Source organism: Gymnogyps californianus, chromosome 9 (assembly GCF_018139145.2).
Source record: "Gymnogyps californianus isolate 813 chromosome 9, ASM1813914v2, whole genome shotgun sequence".
NCBI classification, from domain to species: Eukaryota; Metazoa; Chordata; class Aves; order Accipitriformes; family Cathartidae; genus Gymnogyps; species Gymnogyps californianus.
The window spans coordinates 16144842-16167749 of NC_059479.1; the positions used below are offsets into that span (position 1 = coordinate 16144842).

Below are 22908 nucleotides of genomic sequence, written 5' to 3' on the forward strand. Positions count from 1 at the left end.
CCTTGCCACCGGGCTGGGGCAGACCCTCTTTGCTGCTTGTTTCGGCTGTGCCTCGCTACTGCTTGTACACTGCTGGCGGGGAACAAGCCGTCAAAGCATTTGCTTTTAGCTTCGTTATTGACTCGCTCAACCGGGCAGTTGTAAAACCCCCAGGCTGGGTTGTGACACAGCCTTTACCTTAGCTCGGGCACTTTGACCTGCACGCAGAGAAGTGGCTTTGGGCCGAAGCCAGCGGAGGTGCGGCAGGGAGGCGGGCAGCCTCGGTGCGCCTCTGCCCCCTTAAACCTATTTTCTGGGTTTATTTTCTAAATAAATCTGAGAATTCATGTGGTTTCTGTATTGCAGCAGCAATCTGACCACAGGGGCTTGGTCTCTTCTTGCTCACGCTGGTGTGGAGTAAAGCACAAAAATGTGCCTGGAAGCCTCAGCCGTGAGGCTGGGCTGAGGGAGGTGGAAATCCCTGCGGCGTGCTGCTTTCCTGAGGCCGAGAAGCACGCAAGTGGGCTGCTGAAGTTGAAATTATTGCTGGGGCTTCTGCATTGCACACACTAAAATCAGTAAAAAGCATTAAAATGAAAGCGAATGGGTTTGCTCTGACATAATTGGTTGAAAAAGTTCTTGTGAGGATGGGTTTGGCTCAAGGGTGGCTGGCTGGGAGCAGCAGCGAGGGGGCTGGTGGCACGCTGGCTGCAGAGCCACGGGGCAGTGTTTGCAGTGGGAAACAAAGGCAAAGAAAACCCTTCTGCGACACCGAAAATACATAAAACTTCACCTCGTAATTTCTCCCTTCTTGGTACCCCTGTCTGAGGGCAGAGGCTGTGTGATCTCCCTGGCAGCTGCGCAGGCTGCAGGGGCTGCGGGTGCCGCTCGGCCCTCTGCTCATATGGGACGGCCGTGGGGCAGCGAAGGCGCTCACCACCGGCGGAGGTTACACGAGGTGGAGCCGCTGCCCAGGACCTCTTCCTTGGACAAAAGAAAAATCCTTCACCTTGACTCGGTTTCCCCCTCAGCGCAGCGCTGCCGGCTGCAGCCAGCTGCGCGGGAGAGGAGCGAGTTCAAAGCCCTGCGGAGCGGGCAGGGGTGCGCGGGTGATGCAAGGCTGCCGCCGGCGCGCTGAGCTGCTTGTCACGGGGCTGAGCCCCTTGCACACCTCCGCACACCGGTGCACGGCTCACACCTGCGCCCCGGGGATGCCCGCACCGCGGCCCGGCCCGGCCCGGTGCTCCCCGCCGCCGCCGCGCGGTGGCGCCATCGGACCGGAGAGTGCGGCGGGTGCCCCGCGCCGCGCACCGGGCAGCGCGCACCGGGCAGCCCCCCCCCCCCCCGCCCCGCCCGCCCGGGCAGGGCGGCGGCACCGCCGGGGGAGGGGGCGGCGTGCGCCCCCCGGGACGGGTACCGAGGCCTGCTCCTCCCCGCGGCGCGGCGGCGGCGGCCCGGGGGGCTGCCGTCGGGACGGGAGGAGGAGGAGGAGGGGCCCCGGCGGCAGCGGCTCGCATGGAGCGGCCGGGGAGCAACGGGAGCTGCCCGGGCTGCCGACTGGAGGGGGGTCCGTCGGCGCGGGCCGCCACCGCCCTGGCGGCAGTGCTCATCTTCACCATCGTGGTGGACGTGCTGGGCAACGCGCTGGTCATCCTCTCGGTGCTGAGGAACAAGAAGCTCCGCAACGCCGGTGAGCGCGGGGCGGGCGCGGAGGGGGGGGGGGGGCGGCGCGGCCGCGCTGCCAACTTGCCGGCGGCGGGCGGAGCGGAGCGGCACCGCGCACCGCACCGCGCCCGGGGCTCCGCCGCCCCCGGCCCCGCACGGCAGCGCTCCCCGTTCGTGGCGGGGTAGGAGCCTGCGGGGGTCGGCGGGCGACAGCCGCGGATAGGACCGCAGGCCCCCCCCTCCTTAGCACCGGAGCGGTAAAGGGCATCCCCGCCTCGGGAGCCCCGGGAGCCCCGCTGCCCCGAGGGAAGGGGTGGTGAGTTGCTCGTCTCTTCTCTCCGGTGACCCGAGTTACCGCTGGGGTTCCCGGCTCGCTGTCTGTCTGTCCCGTACCGCTGCTTCTGTCCTCCAACTTCTCGGAACTTCTGTCTCCCGAGGCAGCTGCAAATCGAGGAGCCTGAACTCACGTCGCGACTCAGGTAAAACCCGCGTTCCTTCGGCGACAAGCGCGCTGGGAAAGAGCGAGGAAAGCAGGCGCTAATAAGGAAAACTCCGAGTGCCAGAGTCAGGTGCGGAGGAAGACTGCTCGTATTTTTAAGACGAGCCTATTACAATGCTGAACACTTGCTTTTATGTCCTAGTCTTGCATATGTTTTGGCATTTTCATCTTAAAGCTGCTGTGCTTTAGATGACCAACTGAAAGCAGAGTGAAGATCTTCCATGTTTTTTCCGTGGGTAATTTGAAAGTCTGCTTTGGAGCCTTACGTATTGACCTCCCTAATGAATTAATCTAGGAAAATTGTTAAGTCGATGTTGATATTAACCATTTTTAAGAAGGCTGTATTTTTTGAGGGTGTAATTTTTTTTGCCTTCGAAGTCTTGTTATTTTAGCAAAGAAATAGCACTGGTTATAAATTTTAGCAAAGAAATAGCACTGGATATAAATTGCTCTGTAAGGAGTTTCAAGTAGTCTGTGTAGTGCTGCTTAAAACATACCGTAGAGTAGGTTTTGCTAAGGACTACACCACCATCCACTTTTACAGTGAAAGACATAAAATGACCTTTAGTTTTACAGCCTGTAAAATAGTTTTAATGAAATATCTCCAGTGTTTATAGTATGTAAGACAAAGTTGCAAGCATTTTGGAGATGCTGATCTCTCTCTGTCTCTCTCAGTCTTCTGCAAATATGGAGTAACTCAGCAGAGTTCAGCAAAAGTAGCTGATGGGTGAGACTGATGGGACAATTTCCCCCTAGTGCCTTTAACATTTGATTGATTTATTAATGATAGCACACAAATGGCTATGGGTTTGGGCAGGCGCTGGATGCAGTGACCTCGACCAGTGAGTTGCTCTCTGACTGGTACATGACACGTGGCCCATAGTATCCACAATACACGAACAAGCGGTACTGGGTTTATTAGAACTTTAATATAGTTGGGAAAGGTATTTTCCATTCTCTTCAGCTTTGCTTTAAAATGTGAGTGCTGTGAGCTTGTGATCAGTGGTTCCGGGAAAGGAAAATAGAGACATCCTTCCCTTCTCCCCAAGATAACTAGTAGTTTATGTTATCTGGCTGGTTGGGTAGCAAGCAGATTTGAAACTATTTAGCTGCTTTTATCACCTTTCAAATTGTTAATCACTTGAATGCATTTCATGTCTTAAGACTGCCTCCGCTGTGAGTTGAGTTAAAGTTCCTGCGAAAGTGAAAAAGAACAGCTTTCCCTCGAAGTGACCGTGGAGATATTTTCCAAATCTTAATCCTTGTCAGTAGCCTGTTGTCTGCTCTACATACAAGCTATCGGGATGTACGAGTAAAACCAACACAAGTGAAATCTTTGTTAACCTCCCTGATTTGAGGGGAGGTGGCTCTCATTGCACACAGAACTTGAGCATGACTAGTGGGGAATTCAGTGTTACACGCTGCGAAGTGGTGGTAGGTATCGAGAGACCACCCCTCCTGCTTTGTTGACCTGAGCATCGTTCCTCGTTCAGTCAACAGCCTGAACTGGGAATGCCTTTGCCAAGTCACTAGAGGAGTTCAGCAGCAGGAAAGTGAGGTGGTCAGGCTGATGGTGATGGTCTGAAGTTCAGTGAGGTAAAAAGTCTAACCGGCATCTAACTGTTGTCATCTTGTTTTGCTGAAAAGATCATGCGTGTTTAGGATGTTCAGACAATATTCAGCATCTGTCCATGTTGGGAAGCAAGCAGGCTGTCTGCGTCCCTGGACACAGAACGAGAAGTCAGCGGTCTCAGCTCAGTTCATGCTCCTCCTGACTTGTGAGCAATACCATGAACGAGAGGGGCTCAGCTGGAGCGCAGCAGCCAGGTTGAAGTCTGTTGGACAAAGAGTTTCTCTGCTCACGTTCAAACCTACCCTAAGCCAGTCCAATAAATGAAAAGGATACTTGTTACGGATGTGTCAGCTCTTGCCAAATCCTGGAAGCACCAAGCCCTCCGTTTCTGGAGCAAGCTCGCAGCGAAGCTAGCAAGAGCCCAACTACAAGGTCGTCCAGCTGGAGCTAAAACTGTATCGCCAGGATAAGCTGGATTCAGGCTGGGATGTGAAACTGGCACTGCTTCAGTAGCTGTGGTGGGTGATCACTCTTGTGGGGATGGGGTTTTTGGTCTGTCCCCCTGGACCTCTCTGCAGTACTTGGCACACTTCGGTACCTCTGCGCAGCCTGTGGCTACAATGGGCAGAGAGTGTGGCTGTCAAGCAGGGTCTCACAAGGGGTACCCTCACTGGTGTGGTCAGCTGCCTGGAGAACATCAGCAGTTGCCTGGAGCTGAAAGAGCAGAAGGAGGTGCATGTTGCCTGTGGGCAGGGGAAATGCAGATTCACTGAAAGCTCCAGGCTTCCTACGTGGTGGACAGTTCACATCCGCAATTGATTGTTCAGTCAGTCATGCTGCAGAACTGCTGGCGTTAAGCTTTCCTACAGTAACATCCAGCTATCCGGACACTCGGAGCTGCTCGTGTGGTCTGAGAGCTTCATACAAAGCTCCAGCTTTGGTCCATATGTCCACAGTGCAGGACATTTAGACGGTTGAGGGTGAAGGGTGTGGGGAATAACTCTGCTCCTCTGGCAGGAGAGATGTCTGTATGTCTTTATGGGAGGCAGGTGAGAAGGGGTGAACTTTTTTGGCAGCTGAAAGCCTTCATAAACCTGGCCACCCTGCTATCCCTGCACTGGTGGAGTTTAAAAGCAAAAGACCTGACCTCTGAAACTTTCCAAGAGAAATCACTCCACTCCTCTTTCCCTCTGGGAAGGTGTAACATATGTCGGGTGGGTGTTGTTGGTGTGTCCTGTGTTGTTACTGGAAGGTGCTCAGAGCGCTGAGCACAGATTAGGACCCACGTAGGAAATAATATGAGTGTGCCGTGTGTTACGTGGCACGTGCAGGATGATGACCAACAAAGGCTGCTGGCATGGCTGAGCCTACTGCTTTTCATTTGTGGGTCCTGCTAGCTTTACAAGTGTGAAAATCTGTACTGAAAACAGCCAATATTTTTCAATGAGTTAGCCTGCTCTTTGGGCAGAGGCTCTGGAAGTACCCTTCTCTAGCTCTCCTGAGCTCACAGCAAATTTAGGCACACAGCCAAAACGTGCATTCCCTGAAAACCCATGTCTCCCACCAGTGCTGCCTGCAGCTTCACGTGCAGAGAGCGATTTCTGCCACCTCGTGGGCCCTTTTCCCTCGTGGAAATGTTGTCTCTCCAGGGAGCCGAAACCTCCGTGGGGGCAGGCGGTGCAGGTATAACTCTAATGAGGTCACCGGGCTCAACCGGCTTTTAATCCTCTGGATATGCACTATACACTGATGTTTGCATAGTGCTGGGGATTTTGTTCTTAGACTGTCACACTGGCCGAAGTCAAGCGTCACACACAAGTCTGCATGTATTATGTCAACACGGTTACCTTTGTCAGCCAAATGCGTGCTCTTAGGAGAAATGCTAGATCAGTTTGACAAGCCCTCTGACCAGAAAACTGTGTTGACTAGCACTACTTGTGTTTCCACCTCTGAATACTGGCCGTTCCCTGCCTCTGCCGAGGACCGCAGGCAGGGTAACCAGCCTGCACTTCCCGGGTCAGCCTGTTTGCCCTCTGAAAATATTGGCACAACACTAAGTTTTTGTTTGCTTGAGTGGGGTTTTTTATTTATTGTTCCAAGACCTCTGGAACTTCCTGGCTGGCCTGGGATATGTTTCTCTTCTGTTTTGTTTTGTCTTGTTTTGTTTTTTTTTTAAAAGTCAGTGTTAGGGATTTGGTGAGCTCCGTCATACACTCTGATGTGCAGGTTTTCTAGTTACAGATGTGAAAAATGGTTAGCAGATGGTGTTCGGTATCTTCCCAACTTGCTTCTCAGAGAATTTTGTTATAGCTGAGATGTAAGTCATCCTTATCTGCAAAGATAAAAAGTAATGCTTATACTTTCTGCACCTTTGGTATCAGGATAATTTCACTGTACTTTTTTAGCATCAAGCCTATTGTATTGATAGATTGTTGCTTTTTTCCCTGATATACCTATTGCCATTGGTTTACTTGATCTCTTTTAGCTTTCTTTATAAAATGTGTTGATTTCCAGCTACTAATTTTATAGTGGATTTTCTATTTGTTACATATTTTATTTATTTTTTAATTTGGCTCTTGTCTTAAAGCCTTTATTAATAATAATTAAATAAATAAAAAGCCTTTCTTTTAAACCAAATAAACTTTTTTTGAATATAGTATTACTTTTTGGCGGTAAAGGAGGGCTCTACTAAGGCATCTTTAAATGTCTCCCAATCAGCATTGTGTTTTCTCTCAGTTATTTTTGTGTCTGATTGTTTCTAGTTTTGGGAAACTGACCTTTTACAGATCTTGTGTTAGGCCATGTTCTGTTTCCTTATCTCAAATGCAGTTGAGAGCTGTGATATTGGTTTTCTTCCAGCAACTGCAGGATTTCCTTGTCCTAGAAAGCGATCTATTATATGTAGGTGTGTTGAGGGTTTTTTTTAAATTTTTTTAGGGTGGTTTTTTTTTTTTTTTTTTTAGCGCCACAAACTCTCCAGCATCTGCCACAAGCCTGAAATTACGTCTTTTCTGTCTGTACATTGCGGGTAGATGCTTCAGGAGCAGCTCATCTGTTCCGCTGACTCATTTGTCTATAGCAAACTCCCACCAGTGCTTCTGATGTACCCAGCCTCTGACCCTCTGCCATGTCAGGGACTCTGCAGCAGGTGTCTTGGCTTTCCGCTGGGCTCCGTTGAGGGAAACGTGCTGTTTGTCGATGGAACAGTTTGAAGGTTGCTGGGGCTCCAGGGGACCCTGGAGCTGCACCCGCTTCCCCGCTCCCTGGGTCCTCTAATGTGGAAGGGTGACACCTGGCACCCCTTGCTCTTCAACGGGGATGGGTACCTGTGCCTTCAAATGGGTGAGCTGCTGACAAATGGTCTCGCTGTTGCTTCTCTTCTGCTGGTGGGGAATAATCCGTGACAGTGTTTGCTTTCAGCTTCGTTATTGACTCACTCAACTGGACGATGATGAATTTGCCATATCAAACTGACTGCTAGCGATGCTCCCTGTGTCGTCAACCACGGGAATGTTAACTGCAGCGTTAGGGCTGCTCCGGAGAAGCCTGGTTGGGGCTGGCGCAGTGATTGCACGGGCTGTATGGTTGGAGCGGAGAAGTTGTTGGAAGTGGTCTGTTGTGCGAGCAGCGGGGATGTACCCGAGTGCACCCGGTGGGCTCCGGGAGTGGTGGAGCAGGCATGGTGGTGGGCATGTGCCGGTCCCTCCCTGCGTCCCTCTGCTGCAGCCCCCTGCCCCTGTGGCTCTGCAGGTGGGTGCTGAAGTGGGGCCACCGGCTGCAGGAGGTGGGAGAAGTGGGAGCGACAGCGGGATAAAACCTGTGAGAAAATTAATTCGGATTAAGGTAAAGCATGAGCTTTAAGTGTAATAGCAGTGTAAAGTGAAGAACAGTCTTAACCTGTTTTTTCCTGGGAGGTGATTTGCATAGTGAGACACAGAGGAATGGCGCTTTGTTTGGTCTGTGTCACAGCTGCAGGGCACAGCCCCATGGCCAAGCTGATTTGGAGAGGTCTCCACCAGCATCACCTTCATGTGCTCCAGCTTTGGTGGGGGCTCAGGTCGAATTCCCACCCAGACACTTGCACACCTCTCCTCCCGGCAGGGCTGCGCTGGGCTCCTCCTGGGCTGCGGGAGCAGCGAGGTGCCCAGTGTGCCCAGGAGGAGGCTCAGAGCTGCCGTCCTGCTCGGAGCGGTGTTCGCAGCCCCGTGCTGTGCCGCTCCCATGCTGTGCTCCGGGAGCTCTGGAGGAAGCAGCAGCTCACTTGGGCATGAGCAGCTTCTAAGTTTTTTTGGAGTGCGGTAGCTTCGGAAATATTTCTAAATTGGTCCTTTGTACAGTTCCATAGGGGATCCCGAGAGGATTCCATCCCATCAGCTGTGTGAGGTCAAAGCCATCAATTTTTGGTTTTGCTTTTTTTTTTTTTTTTTTTTTTTTGCTATTTTTTTCCGGAAAAAACCTCTTCCTTACAGTTCATGTAGATGGGAATACTTTTAGGAGTGCTGGATCTCAGGAGCCCCTTTGTGAAACTTTGCTGAACTTCCAGCAGAAATCTCTACTCCCCCACTCCCACACGCTGGTTTTCAGGACACCCCCTGTTTGGAGCAGGACTTGAACACAGCACCGTAAGTTGTGGATGTGTGGCTGGGGAATGGAGTTAAAATACTGTTAGTCATTCAGGAAGTCTGCAGTGCTCAGCATACGCTTCAGGTGTACTGTTGGTTTGATAGCCAAATGGTATGTGGTCAAGCGAGTGATTCTTTGATAAATACATGATTTCAGAGAAATGAATCAGGTTTCCACTAGAAACAGTAATTCTGGCATTTCTGAACTGAGGAATATTTGTCTTTGCAAATTGTTCAACAAAGATTTTGTTACGTGTTGGTGCAGGTCTCTATACAGTTACCCTCAAATTAGTTGAAACAAAAATCCTCTGATTAGGAAGATCTGCATCTTGTATCACGCAAAATAACACCCTGCCTCCCCAGGAGGGCTACCCTATGGACCTTGCAATAAGAGTTAGCAAGCCAGGTTCAGCCTGGTGCTGAGCTCCCTTTCTCTCTCTCTGAATCCTTCCAACCCCTTTGCCCTTCCTTGCCTCTAGCAAAGGCTTTTCTTTTTTTCCTTTCAGCCCCAAAGAGCATTACTGCCCCAGGACTTGATGTTCCTGAAAGATTTGGAGAGCCAAGTACTGACTTAGATAATAGCAAATAATTAATTACCTTGCAGACAGTCCTTCAACACAAGCTGGAACGTGTTTCGGGAAGAGGGAAGGTGGGCATGTGTGTTCAAAGTAGCTGTTCCCTGTGTGACTTGTAGAGTGATTAATTAAAAGGCTTAAAAAGACAACTATCACGTGATGGCCTATAAATAAAATGGAAATTAATTCAGAGATGGTCTTTATTTGGTTTGGGTTTTTTTTTTTCCTTTTTGCATTTTCATTGCATTTTGTTTGCTTTTCTTTCTCTGTGCAGGATGTTTAATCCCTTCCAAGTCCATCCCACAGCAGAGCAGGGGCGGAGGAGGACAGGACTATCCTTTGGGCTGGTTGGCAAGGAGAAGGCTGTGCCACAGGCCCAGGACACTCCTGTCCCCAACAGCCCCAGTCTGATGGGACTGTTCTTTGTGGAAGATGTAAAAGGAAAGCCGTGACATAGCTTTCTCACGTTTAACTGTTCTCATTCCCAAAAGCTGGAGTGAGGACCAGTGAGTCCCTGTCTTCTGAGACAGTCCACTTGATGTCTTCTGTTGCGAGACCTCAGATCTTCCTTTATTGAACAATCCCCAGCGTCACCTTCAGATGTGATGTTGACAAACGCTGCGATGGCTGCAGGGGACCGAGGTCCAGCAGCCCAGAGTCCAACCCGCCCTGAATCCCTGCTTGTCCTTTGACTTAGATGCAACACTCGTAGGCCTGGGCTTGGTCCTGGGTGAATTTCAGGCACAACTGAGCTGGATGCCAGAGCTGCTGGGGAATGACTATGTCACAGCTGTGGATCCTGGGCCAGTATAAAAGGATCCAGGTAGAGATGGGTTCAGCGAGGCCTGGGGCAGGAGGATGCACAGAAGGTGAAGGAGGAGGGGGATAAGTGTGAATGCTGATGGAGTGGTGAGAATCCAGCCACAGCAGGAGGAGTGGTGGCAGGGTGTGCCAACCACAGCCAAAGCAAAGAAGGGTGGGTGGTAGGATGCTCAGACTAACTGAGCTGTGCCTCTTCCCCACCCCGAGGGGAAAGGTGGGGAGAACTGGCAGCTCTGCCTGTTGCAGACATTCGTGTTTGACGATAAGGGTGGGTGGGCTCAAGAGACTGGTGTCTTCTGGGAGGGAACGTAGCTGGTCCCGTGGATGCCGAGCAGGCATGCAGCCTGCAGTTCCCCATGGGCTCTACAAGCCATAAGTTAAATGGAGTCTAACATATTTCATCTTACTCCTGGCCCTGTGTCTGGCCTTCAGATCTCAGCTGTGAGTTTTATTTCTGCAGATATTGCAGTAGAAAGTAGAGCAAACTGAATCTTAATGGGGTGGGTGAAATCCACAGCAGAGTCACATTTCGGAACTGGAGCCCTGGCCCGTGCTGCCAAGAGGGAAATGCTGCCTGACAGCCAGGCGGGAGGGAGCAGCCTCCCTGGCGTGCCCACAGCATGGCTCCTGCGAGGCACGGGCTGCACGCACGAGCCAAAATGGGGGGCACAGGGCTCTCTTGTGGCTTTAGCTCTGTCCCACTTGTGAGGTGATTCACAAGGAGGGATTTAGGAAAAGGAGATGTTCTCCAGGTGGTCCAGGATTTTCCAATGACTTGTGCAGGGTCACTAACTTGCTTTCCGACGTGCTGCGGGGTGAGGAAAGCCTATTGATTTAGGTGACCACAGCAGCTTAAGCCAGCCCTGGGACTTCCATACGAACACGGCATAGGAGGGTTTGTGGAGTGGGCGGCAGGTAGAGAAGATAAGAGGGAGTAAAAGACTGGGGTCCTGGTGCATGGGAACGGGTTTGGGCTCTGCTTTTAGGGTGGAACTGCTGGAGACTGGGAGGAGATGATCTGTGCTCAGGGCTGGTTCTTCTGTACCTACCCAGTCCACCTATTTATTCTCCTCCTTGTGTCTGCTGGCTAGTTTCAATGGCAGGAGCCATCCAGATCTCACTGTCCTCTCACTTTTTCTTTGGCCCTGAGTCCCATCTGCAGGCTGCTGAAATACTCCTGCCTGGCCTTTTTAGTGTTGTGCATTTGCCCTCCCAACGTATTCATCAGCACTCAGCTTTGGGGTTCCTTGGGCCAATGGGGAGTCCCTGGCTCGGCGGAGAGCAGAGTCACACCAGCGTCGGCAGGAGGGATTGGGGCTCGCCCGTGTGGCAGATGAGGGAAGAGCTGATGGGAGCTGTGTTTTGAGGCGCGCTGACGGAGGAGGGAAGGGTTGGGGACGTCGGGAAGGTGTGTGGGGCTCCTGCTCGTGTCCCTGAGGGAACAGTGAGGCAGGGATAGCAGCGCGGTGGCACTTCCCCCGTGCTGCTATCGGTTTCCAAGCAAAACCTAGTGTTGTTCTTGGCTGATTCCTAGGAAAATGGATTATACCATATTCAAAATATTCACTCTGGAATTTAATAATATTGTGAAAATAACTTAAATGTATTTCTTTCAGAACCTTATGGTATTCCATGGAAATGTTGTCTGTTTATCTGCTGGGGTTGGCAAGCACGTACTCCAAAGCCAACGTTCATGCAAGTCATCGCTCTTTTAAATAGAGGGGGAGAACAATAGCCTGTGGCGGTAGCCTTGGCCCCGTGCTGTCTGAGGACAACGGCTGTGCATTGTACCATTCATAACCTGCAGCTTTTCACCAAAGTTTCCTGGGTGATATCTCTGTGTTGACATTGCTAGAGAGGCGCCTTGGGGAGCAGAGCCAGGGCTGAGCGGCTGGGTAGCCTTCCTCTATGACTACACCTTTTCCAGGTTAATTTGTTCTTCAGTCTCTGCACCTATAGAGACTGTTCTTCAGTCTCTACACGTCAAGGTCCTCCCTCCTCATCCTTTACTTTGAGATGCTCTAGAACTTTTTGGAAGTTGCCTCAGTTGTGGAGGAGCTGGGAAGGCGGTGGAGGCCTCTCGACACTGGCCTGGTGTCTTCTCTGCAGAGCTGACGTGAGCCAGCCCAAATAAAAGCAAACCCCAGCCCCTGCGATTGATTCCCCAGCCAAGTGAAGTAGCCCAGCCTTACAGCACCTCCAGACCAAGCCTGCGGCTTTTCTGTGTGGTCAGAGAGGAGGTCAGAGCTGAAATTCAGGAATAATCTGACCAATGGTGCCATGAGAACATTGGCATAAGGTGCATTAACTTTGTCTCAAGCATAGTAAATATCCTTTCCAGTTCCTGGTCCAGAGACTAAAAGCAAGGTGTGGCAACATAAAATATCCCTGGAAGAGGCTTTCAGTAGCATTTGGAGTAGTTTGGAGTTGGCAAAATTCATACTCCTGCTTTTCTCTCACACTCTCCATCATCCTCTCTCATGCTCCCCTCGCACCTCCACTCTTCGGACTCCTGGTGGAGAGCAGATCTTGCTCACACTAACAGTATCTGTTAATATCTGACTGAAAATATATCTGTCTCTTCTGAGGTTTGCACCATTAGCTTATTTACAAATGGCCAGTATGATCTCAGCATCTCAATAAACAGCAGCAGCAAAGATGAAGATACGTTAAAAAAAGTTAGCTGTCCTCTGCTTTCCATCGCTAGTTCTGCCTGTTTTCTTTCTGGCCTTTTCAAAAATATTGGCACCATCTCTGGACTTTTCAGTGCTCTGCTTTGCAGGAAGAAATTAAGCTAGAATAAAGTATACTGTTCCCTTTTATGCGAAAGTAGATGTTGTCAAGTCAGAGGTTATATCTTGGCTTTTCCAAGGGAAGACTAGAAATGAAAGAAACCTTTTCTACCATACCTAAGATGTGAGTGTTAAGTCAGCAGCAAGCTCTGTCTTTATGTCTTAGGTCTTATGTCCTAAGCAGTCTTTCTACTAATCAAAACTGATTAGGCAAAACTAATTGGACTAGGTTGAAAGCTTGCTGACAAAACACTTTAAGAGTAGGTGTAGTTGATAGGCACTGAAATGATCAGATATTGCAGTATGGATTGCAAGCTCTGCCTCTCCCGTGCTTGTCCATGGGAGTTTCCGTAGGGAAGGCAGAAGCGTGGTGCGAGGACTTGCAGAAAAAGGCACATGCGATGGGAGAAGCAAGGACTTGTTTAGTGGGAGGCTGTCAAGCTGATCTCTGCCTTCAAACAGGCAGTCCTGCCTGCTGACAGCTATTGTGGCCAGCAGTTAGAGCAAAGAGGAGCAGCAGGAGTCACGGCTCCGTGCTGTTCTAGATGAGACGCAAGCTTGCAGCTCCCGCAGGGGGTCTGCTTGCATTTCTTGGTGTGATGCATCTGGGTGCTCAGGGCACAGAGCAGTGCCTTTCTGCATGTGCCAGCTGTGCCCTTGCACAGCACCCTGTGTTTTAAGGGTTCGACAAACCCAGCCTGCTACAAGGTGACCTCTTTCAGGGCACTTCTTGCCCGGGTTAGGAGTGGACTGAACATCTAGGCATATGCAGTGGTCTTCTGGTCCTTCAGAGATACACCAGCTTTATCCTCATAGGAGAACAGGACTTGTTAGGCAATGTACTCATGTTGCTCCTGACAGATGCTGACCAGCCAATTCTTGATGACCCAAGACCTCCCTGGGGACTTCAGAGGCCTCTGCTTTCAGGAGGACAGCTGCAGTGAATAAAACATTCCTGGCCTGGTCTAGATTAGCGTTGAAAGGTGAGGTGATGCTGTCTGCCTCTACCTAGCTACGTCCTTCTAAAAGGCAAGTCAGGACAGAGGAGCTAGGAACAGACTTGAGGGAAGACCCAGGTGGGAAAACTAGGGCTTCCCATGCAAGGCAATGAGGGAGTAAAACTGGCTTGCCCTGCCTAATTAGGATAATAGACTAATTAGCTAATGCAAGAAGCCTTCCCAGTGCAGATGTACCATCGGAAGCCATTAATTAAAAGTCTTGCTAAATCCCAGGCTAGATAAAGCCTTTGAGATTAGTGTGGGAGCAAGAAATAACCACTGGATGAACACCAGCATTGTGTCCCTTAGCAGACACACAGCCTTGTCCGCCTTCTCCATGGAATGTCTAAAATAATAAATTTGCTTTGGAATAAATTATACAGATATGGAAACAGAACGGTGGGCAAGCAACAAACAGGGCTTACAAGGAGCTAGACTGTTTCAGCCTTCCTGTGGCAGCACCTGTTCTTCCTTACTGGTATTTTGACTGCAGTTCTCTCATTTGTTATTTCTTTTTTGAAACAAATTTCTTCCAGGAGAGGCTGGATTTCTTCTGATTGATCGTTAGCTTTACCAAACCAGTTGCTGCTACTGGACTGTTCCCATTGCTTTGATGAACCAGACTTCCACAGTTTTTTCCTACCTTTGAAAGTGATTCTTTTGCCCATTTGCCACAAATGTGGAAAGGTACCCACTTTTCCTTCCATGGGGAATGAAGACACGTGATCAAGCTCTGACACTTTTTTCCTGGAATGTGATCCTGGTTTGTAATCAACCCTTCTATTTTCCTCTCCCCTCTTTTTAAATGAGTTTCAATTCTCAGCAATCAACAAAACTGTGCTATGGAGAGGTGACTCGGATGGCAAATTGTGATCCCCCTTTTCCAGCTCCTATAGTGTTCATGACATGTGGGCAGAAGCTTCTCCCCTGAAGGTGCTGCTGAACGGCATGCCACCACTGCCCTGGCCCCCGCAGAGGTCGCATGAGTGTAGCAGGCCTCTGCTCTCACTGATTTAAGGTAGATGCTACTTTGTAATGGACACCCCCACCCCACACCCCTCCCGGAGTAGATTTTACCCTATGATTTAATATGCACATGGGCTACTCAGTTAGTGGGCGTGCACCCATGTGTATATCTCGCTGGTGAGCTTTGCTTGTGAGGTTTTAATGGTTTGTACTCACAGAAGATAAAAGTTGGCAGAGAGGTGGCTGGCATGAAGGTAGTTTTGGTGTTAGGGGAGGATAGTTGTGCTGCAAAGTTATTGTGCACTGTGGTCCTGCGCTTGTTGCCGTATGGCTGTAGGACTTGGGTGATACCCTTGTGTTGTAAGGGTCCTTAGCGCAAAGCTGGCGAGTTGTTGGGCCAAGCCCTTAGCCACAAGCTGTCCTTAGCTGTGGTAAAATCCCCCACACACTGGAGTGGAAGGATATAGCATGTCAATAAAGAGGAATTGCTGAGCAGCCCTTTGTCTGGTTTAGCTTTCTGCCATGGACATCTAAGACAAGTTCATTTGGAAAGAGAAAGCTGATCGGATATTCTGCACAGTTTCACCCAAGAAAGGCACTTCTTTTTTTAAAGAAGACGAGACAGAGAAGCCAATTCCTGTGAAGCATTAGTTTTGTGCATGTCCTTCCACACACCCTTGCTTCTCTAATTCTGCTGAGACTGCTCTTTCACTGGGGAAACCGGGAAGGGAGGGGAAAGGTGCTGTGTCCGGGGCATCTAAATGTGTTTGATTGCTGACGGCAGGATGAGCATGCCAGCAGGGACGGGCGCCTGGCAGTGTATTGCACTTCTATCTTTGGAAACCCAGCGGCCCTTTGTGTTCTGATGGGTCTGTTTTAACTCTTGGACTTTCCTCAAAGCGGGGTTCTCAGTGTGTGCTGAATCCTTTTTAAAGTAATTGGGTGGGATTCAAATTGGCAGCCCACTAAACACCATAAGTAACTGGTGGTGCAGCTGCATTTGTTGGGGCATCCTGGCTGCAATGCCACTAGCAGAGCATAAATGTGTTCCCCTTTGCATTAGAGGAACAGATGGTTTCATGTGAGTCTTGAGCATGAGCGTTGGTGTTTTAATTCTGATAATTCTAATAGTAATGCAGTTAGAGTGGGTGCTGGTCCTGGGACACGTCCATCCCTGCTGTATCACTTGCACTGCTGTTGCAGAGAGGAGGTGGTCCTGGCCACGCGTGCTGCTGGAGGCTGCCCATGGAGGCTGCCCATGGAGGCTGCCATGCCGGTGCTGCATGCGGGGCCGGCCACCCTACGGCTCCTGCTGCTGGCTGAAGGCTGGAGTGCTGCTGTGCTGGAGTGCCGATGTAAGAGCTGCCGCACCAACGGGGACTACAGAGCTTGTCACATCGCTGTCGGGAACAAAACGCGATCCACGCAACATATGTGATGTCTGTGTATAGGGCATTGAGCGCCCATCCTGTTCTTCTGCTGCACTGTGCGTTCCTGGAGGGGAGGAGAGTAGGGGGAAAACAGGGTGGATTCAGGAGAGAGAATGACTCCCTCCCTGCCGGGCATCCTAGAGCTCAAAATACTTGAACATCTCTGCTGTAATGGGATGATAGATACTTTGCAATCATGCTAAAAAGATACTGCATAAAAGACTTCTCATTTGGTGCCTTTTGTCCTTCTGACTGGTGCCGATTTTAAAGCAGGCAAGGTATCTGCTGGAGTGGCCTTGAAGTGGCACAGGAATAGCAACAGGGGAAACTGGAGTGGAAGTTCCCTGCGAAGTTGGTAAAAGGACAGCCTGAAGCTGAAATATCATTCAGTTGCAAAAGATATGAAAGTAGCTTTTGCTTGAATACAGCCGCTTTCTTATATCTCCGCCTGTGATCTTTGTGGCTATGTATTTGTCAAAAATGGTTTTCAATTTCCTGGTGTGGAGGGTACGCGTAGTTAGAAAGCTCTTGTGCCGGCTTTCTGGGCAGCTGGGAATAAAACCCAATGCTATTGATATCCCTGCCACCAAACTGGGCCTGGCAACTTTTATTCTTATCCTTTGCACTTAGGAAGGTAAAACCGAAGATGTGATTTCTTTAGCATGGTGATGACCTGTGGACTGTAATAGGAGCATCCTTTCCTGGGACTGCTGCTGGACGAATACATTTCAGACCAACTAAGTGCTGCTTTCTCTGACTGAGACAAGGAGATTTAGAGCTGTAGTACTTGGAAGAAGCTAAGATGTGTTTGTATCCATCCCATCATCATGTTTACTTTATTTCTGTCAGAAATGCCTAGTTTGCATTTTAACAGATGCATCAGGGATAAAGCTTCTTCCTCTTGCGTACTGCTGGTGGTAGGATGTGAGACCTATAGGTCAGCTACCTGCAGAGCTGTAGTTTCACCTCGCATTGTATTAGTTTCTCTGCCTCATTCCTTCTCCCCCCATTTAAAATTATTTTCGCTTTTAAGTGCTTTACCAAGCTGTGGAAAGCTACTGACATTCAGAAACTCTCAACCTCTACTACAGAGAACACAATTCTTCTGTGTTCTCTATCAACAAGTGTTTTATAATTCATTATTCCAGTGACACCTGAGTTTTCAAACATTTATGGGTTGTTTAAATATATTAACTCTATGAATTCAGAATGTACATGTCTGCTAATGCATCAGATGTGTTCCTCGTGCCTCTTGTATTTCCCTGTCTTCCTCACAATCGTGCTCTATTACTTTCTTCAGTGATTAACAGTGTCTGCCTACAATTGTGTTGGGAGTATCTTGAGAAGTAAGAAGCCAGCGAAAATTCAAAGCAGGACAAGGCAATCTCGATATGGAATTTGAAAGTGCTGCAAAATTATACCTGAAAGAGATTAAGCACCTCTGTTTCAAAAGCTGCTCTGTCCTTTTCCCTTCCCTCTGAGTAGTGAATGACCTGCATTAAAACAGTTTAGGTGAGTAACAAAACACATCTATATGTAAGCAGCAAAAAGACAGAAATAGAGCAAGAGGAGTCCCAAATGATTTTGTGAAGCAGCTTGGAGCCTTCTGACTGAAGATCTGTGTTCTGAATCATTGTGCAGAACCATAACCCTTTGTCCATGTGAATGGATTCAGATAGGCTTTAAAAGGAAAGGGTGACATGAAGTCGGGTGCTTGTGTTTGCATTGTGATGAGTTCGCTGTCTTTTGGGGTCACCTCTACTGCCATCCTCTCAGTCCCTCCTTTCCTGTGACGCTCCCCTGAAAGTGGGCTGAGACAGTTTCACACTGGGAAGCGATGTAAAGCCAATGAGCAGGGTTTCACAGCATGGAAAATATTTGCTCTGTTCTGCCAGTCTTCTCCTTCCTTTTCCTTAATCTCTGAACATCTCCATGCATAATCTCACCTGTAATTATAACCACACTGGAACCAAGAGTGTGGTACCTAGTAATTACTTTAGTAATTAATATTTATTTGTTCATATGCCTTCCATTCTCTTTCACTTACATTAAAAAATGGATTTTTATTTGCCATTGTTTGAAGTCAAGAATATAGTATGTATTTAAAAAACACACACAAACCCAACCCTTTTTCTGTTTGGGGGGGGGAAAAATCCCAACCACAACCTGTGTTCAAGACTTCCCAAGTATTTAAGCAAAAGTAGTAATTCTCTTTAAGGAGTTAAACTCATGGAGTTTTAAGTGAGAACGGCACAACCTTTTTAGGTAGTTGTGGAAAGGAAAGATCTGGGGTGTGTGTGTCCAGTTTGCAGTCCAGCTCTGGGACGTCTGTTTTGCAAAGCTGCACCCGGGGAGGTTTAAGTGGCTGCAAGGGTACGACAGGAGTGAGTTTGCATTGCGTCCTTCCCCTGCCCCTTTGCTCGTCCCGTGCGCTCAGGCTGTGGGCAGGGGCTGTGCCTGGCCTGCCAGAACAGAGCCTGCATGCTGAGCTCCTGTATTGCTTTGCCTGGGCACTCATACACCAACACGAGTGACTCACGTGTTTGCCATCTTACCAAAAGTTGCAGCTTCTATTAAAAAAAACGAATTGTTTTATCAGTGACTCTGGCAGCTCAGGGATTTGTATGAACAGCTTCCTTAAAGGCTAAAGGGACCAAACGTGGATGCATGTTTTACACAGTTGTTCTGAGAGAATGGAGATGAGCTTTCAAAGCTGGCTTGTGCTGGCAGACACAGCCAACCAAGATGTTTGAGCTGAACAGCGAGCTTTTTGCATGCTAATTGCTACCTAGATGTTTTCTTTAAATGTGCTGGTTAAAGAAAAAAATTATTGCATCCGTAGGATACCAATGCATCGTCCTAGCTCATGGCTTTATCTAATTCAACTTTTGATTTAGATTCTAATTTTTCCCACCACTCGGAAAACTTCCCTGAAGAAGGAGCAGGAAAGACTATGGAAAGCTGAGCACTTGTTGACTCTAGCAGCCTGGCCCTCTACAATCTTATTCCTCATCTAATTAGCAAAGCAAGATAACTAGAGGGTAGCATTTTGTATAAACTCATAGATGCAACCCACTGTCTTGCAGGGCTGCGTAGAGCAGGTTCTAAATCAGGTAATGCCTCTTATCTTACAAGTAGCTTCATCTCCTACTGTGAGTAGATAAAAGTATAATAGGGAGCAGGTATTACTCATGCCAACTTTACACATACTTGGCTATGATGCTCCTTTTAGGAATGTTTCCTTCTCCAAAAAGCCAAATAAGAACTGTCATCCTGAAAATGATGACCGATTAAGAAACTGCAACATGGAAATATTAGGAGAGGGAACAGCATGTGGGCCTTATAAAGGGCTGTAGCAACTGTGGAGAACAAAACAACTGGACTTGGTTCCTGGGGCTGTCTTTAAAAATTCAAATGTGAAGTAACCCAAGAGGAGCTGAATGTACAGCTGTGTACATCATCGATGGTGTACTCTGGTTTTGCTCAGCATCCAGCAACTTCAAGCCAAAACTTTGGGGGAGTTTCAGTAAGAAAAGTACATTGTAATTACACAGTGGTTAAAAATGTATCATTTCTTGTTAGCAGTATATCTGGCCAAATTGTAAAGGCTTTTTTCTCTTCTTCCATAGCTAGTTTTGTTTAAGACCTGCTTTGCAACAAAGCCAGTAAAGCCAGGCTTTTTTACTGCAGAAAGTGAAGGAAGTACTGCAGGTTAATTGGCAAGGGTGGAGGTATTTTATTAACACCACCATGGGGGAAGCCTGATTCTGATTTATTTGCAGAAATTTCACAATTTGGCAGTGCTGTCTGGCAGACTTCCTTTTGATTTTCGAATGACTGGATATTGAGATCAGTCCGAGAAGAAAGCTGTGTTTGAATGTGAACTTTCTTGAGATCCTAATGCACACATGTAAATGTTAAGAGTTTAGAAGAAACCAGTAGTTACTGATCAATGTTGTTAGTGTTTTAATTCACATATCTGTTCTAAATAGAACTTTTTCAAAAGCTTCTGTCTAAATTTAAATGGACTGTTTATAGCAACCAGCCAGTAATACAATATACTGAGAAAAATGTACTGAGCATATGAAACAAGCAGGGTTATTAAGCCATGAATAAATCATTGGTTCAAATCAACTTGCACAAATGATAGTGCCCATTTAAAGAAAATGTACCATGTAATTCGAAGTGTTTCAGAATTAATAATAATAATTACATTCTTAATCACCAGGAGGCAATGTTTCTTTCCCTTGCAGCCGAGGAAACCTTAATAATGCAGGATTTATACTTCTCTAGATATAAGCCTCTAATTTCTCCATAGCAATCATATCAGACACGTGCCATTGTATGGGATTATTCCCCTCGGCTGAATGGGCAAAGTCAAAGAAAGATTACAAATTTGGCCTTGTATATTGTTTTAGGAAGAGCATGGCTTTGACTGTTAATTTCTCTTCCATGGGAATTGCCATGTCCAGATTTGGGTTTTGGTGTTTGGAATTGGAACAAAAAGTCAAAATTCCCTGCAGACTGTTGATTCCAGCTTGTCAAAACACTTTGTTACTGCTGAAACATGAAAACATTTAAATGTGCATATAAGGTAAAATTGAATATTTGCATACAGATAAGTTGAGATGAAGTAAGCTGAAGCACTTTTACCTATCAAGCTAATTCATGTAGCCATTTGCTACTGAAAACTCTGTCCAAATATCAGCATGTTTCCCATGAAGCATTCCTGTTGGTGCAGCAACGTTTTCTTTACTTGATAGAGAACACTGCCTTTGAAAACAAGGGTTCCGAACAGCTCCACACAGTTGGGAGGAGGACCTGGGCCTCTGGATATTCAGCCCCCAGCTCTGCCCGTGAGGCCACAGCTCCTTCAGCCCGTAGGCAGCCGTGCCTCGGGGATGCAAAGCTCACCCGTGCGAGGAGCGGCCAGCTAGGATTTGGCAGGAAACACAGAAGGTGACCTTTTCTTCTTGTATAATGTCTTGCACAATGAATCATTCTATAAATTGTGGAGGCTTTACTTTAGACAAGAAGTACATCTCATCTGGGTAACCAGGTCATCTTCAAGTATGGGTGGCTTCTTCCACCAGTTGTGCTGTTTCTTACGTGTGGGAGCCTTGTGCCCGGTGCAGCTCTCACCCAGACAGCATGGTTACGGCTTTCTTGGAGATCGCTGAGCTAACCGGGAAGTTAGGCTTAAATGATGCAGGCTTATCTTGGAGGAGACTTGTAAAGATCTGTCAGATTTGCAAGCATGCATTTTCTGTGAATACATCCTAAATCTTTTCTGGCCACCGTTCAAGCATGGGCTCCTATAGCGTCAGCTCATGCCAGGCACAGCATCTTCCCTCCCTGCCTAGCCTCAGCCACTGCTTTCTGGCATATTTTCTTCTGCAGTTAGGTAACTTGTTAAGTGAAAACTTTGTGCACCACTGTCTTGTAGGATTTTCTTACAGATTCACTGTAGTAGTGTTTAAAAATGAACTCTCTTATTAGAAAAGCTGCTATGTTTTATTAATGTTATATATGACTGGTGTGCTTGGCTGTGTGTCAGGAGGAGCGCTCCCTTAAGGCACGTTATCTCCCTGTTGCCCAATACACGTTCCCTTGAACTTTTCTTCGAGGCAGCTCCTTCTAGCAGGTGTTGGCAATGGGGCACGGGACCGATGACCCTCAGGTCTGCTTTGATGTGGCTGTTCTCAGGCTGAGAGCGTTCATCAGCCCTTTGGTCTCCATGAGGTAGGAGAAAGTGTTAGCTTAACAGACCTCTGTGGAGTCATTCAATGTGGTAAATACTGATCTTATCTGGCTTTCTGAACACTTTTTGCTTCTAGTGGCACTCAGAAAGTCCAAGACATTATTTATATAGAGAGCTGAAAACACAGGGAACCGAAGCAAAAGAAAACCAACCAAAATATAAGCTTTCTACAGCTTGTCCAAGACACCATATATTGTGACCCCTTGCCTTAGTGCTCTATGTCATTTCTGGGGAAGCCTGTTATTTATTATATTGGAAATAACTATTTGAATTCATCTGTTGTAGATGTATACAATTATGTTCCCAATCAAGAGGGAGATTTTAAAGTTACTTTATAAGCAAGTACTTTCTGCAGTTTTTATTTTTTATGGTCCTTGATGCTCTTTATCCTCCTAAAACTTGAAAACAGGACAGTTTGTGCCTTGGGATGGGATGAGGCAGAATTTGAAGAATAGAAAAGCACCAGAAACAACTTCTTAACTTGCCATGTTGCCTACCAGCCTCTGTTAAATACATCCTCCAAAACCATTTTTTAAAGTGATGCTCCTGATGTTGTTGCCACAGAGGCAGTGAGAGCGTTCACGCTAGCTTCAGTACGTCGGGATCAGCCCTGTCGGGAAGGTCCCAAGTAGCAAAAAAAGGTGAAAGAGGGGATTTACCCTTGAGACTTGTCAGTACTGAGAAGGGAAGTACCAAGTGGGTGGGTTTGCCTACAGCAATATCAGGTGTGCCACCACACTTGCTTTTCCTTGTCCTTTGCTGAAAAATAGAAGAAAGCACCAAGGGAGTGGGATAGAAATGAGAAGAGAGGGATGGTAAGGACATGAAGGATTCCCTAGGCTGTGGGATGTAGATTTATGGGTCTCACAATAGGACTTGTGTTTGCAAATATTTTTCTGCTTTTCCTAGTGAGAAGCAGTAGTCCAATTCTGTTCTCTTTAAGAGCAGGATCATTTATGCTCTCAGCATGGATGCTATTTCCAATTTTCCACATCCTTTCGGTGCCTCAACAATCTCTTGTGAAGATAAAGTGTGTTTGTTGGGTTTTTTTTCCAAATGAGGTTATGTGGTGTCCTCCATTAAGGCCTCTGTGACTGTGTATCTCTGGGAGATGAGTGTAGAAAGATAATCATTCGCATGATATTGTGTACCAGAGTCGAAATCTGTGTAATTGTCTAAAACACTGCATACCCCGTGAGCTACAGAATTGAAGAAATTTGTGGCTT

The 22908-nt window shown here is 47.9% G+C and overlaps 1 protein-coding gene across 1 annotated transcript in view; it reads left to right on the forward strand.

Annotated features, from left to right (window-relative positions):
* The first annotated feature begins 1494 nt into the window (after positions 1-1494).
* Positions 1495-22908, forward strand: part of GPR50 (G protein-coupled receptor 50) — a 47540-nt gene continuing 26126 nt past the window's right edge. Inside the window, exon 1 of the mRNA XM_050901738.1 lies at positions 1495-1669. Within this exon, the coding sequence (XP_050757695.1) occupies positions 1495-1669 (175 nt within the window). The remainder of the gene's footprint in view (positions 1670-22908) is intronic.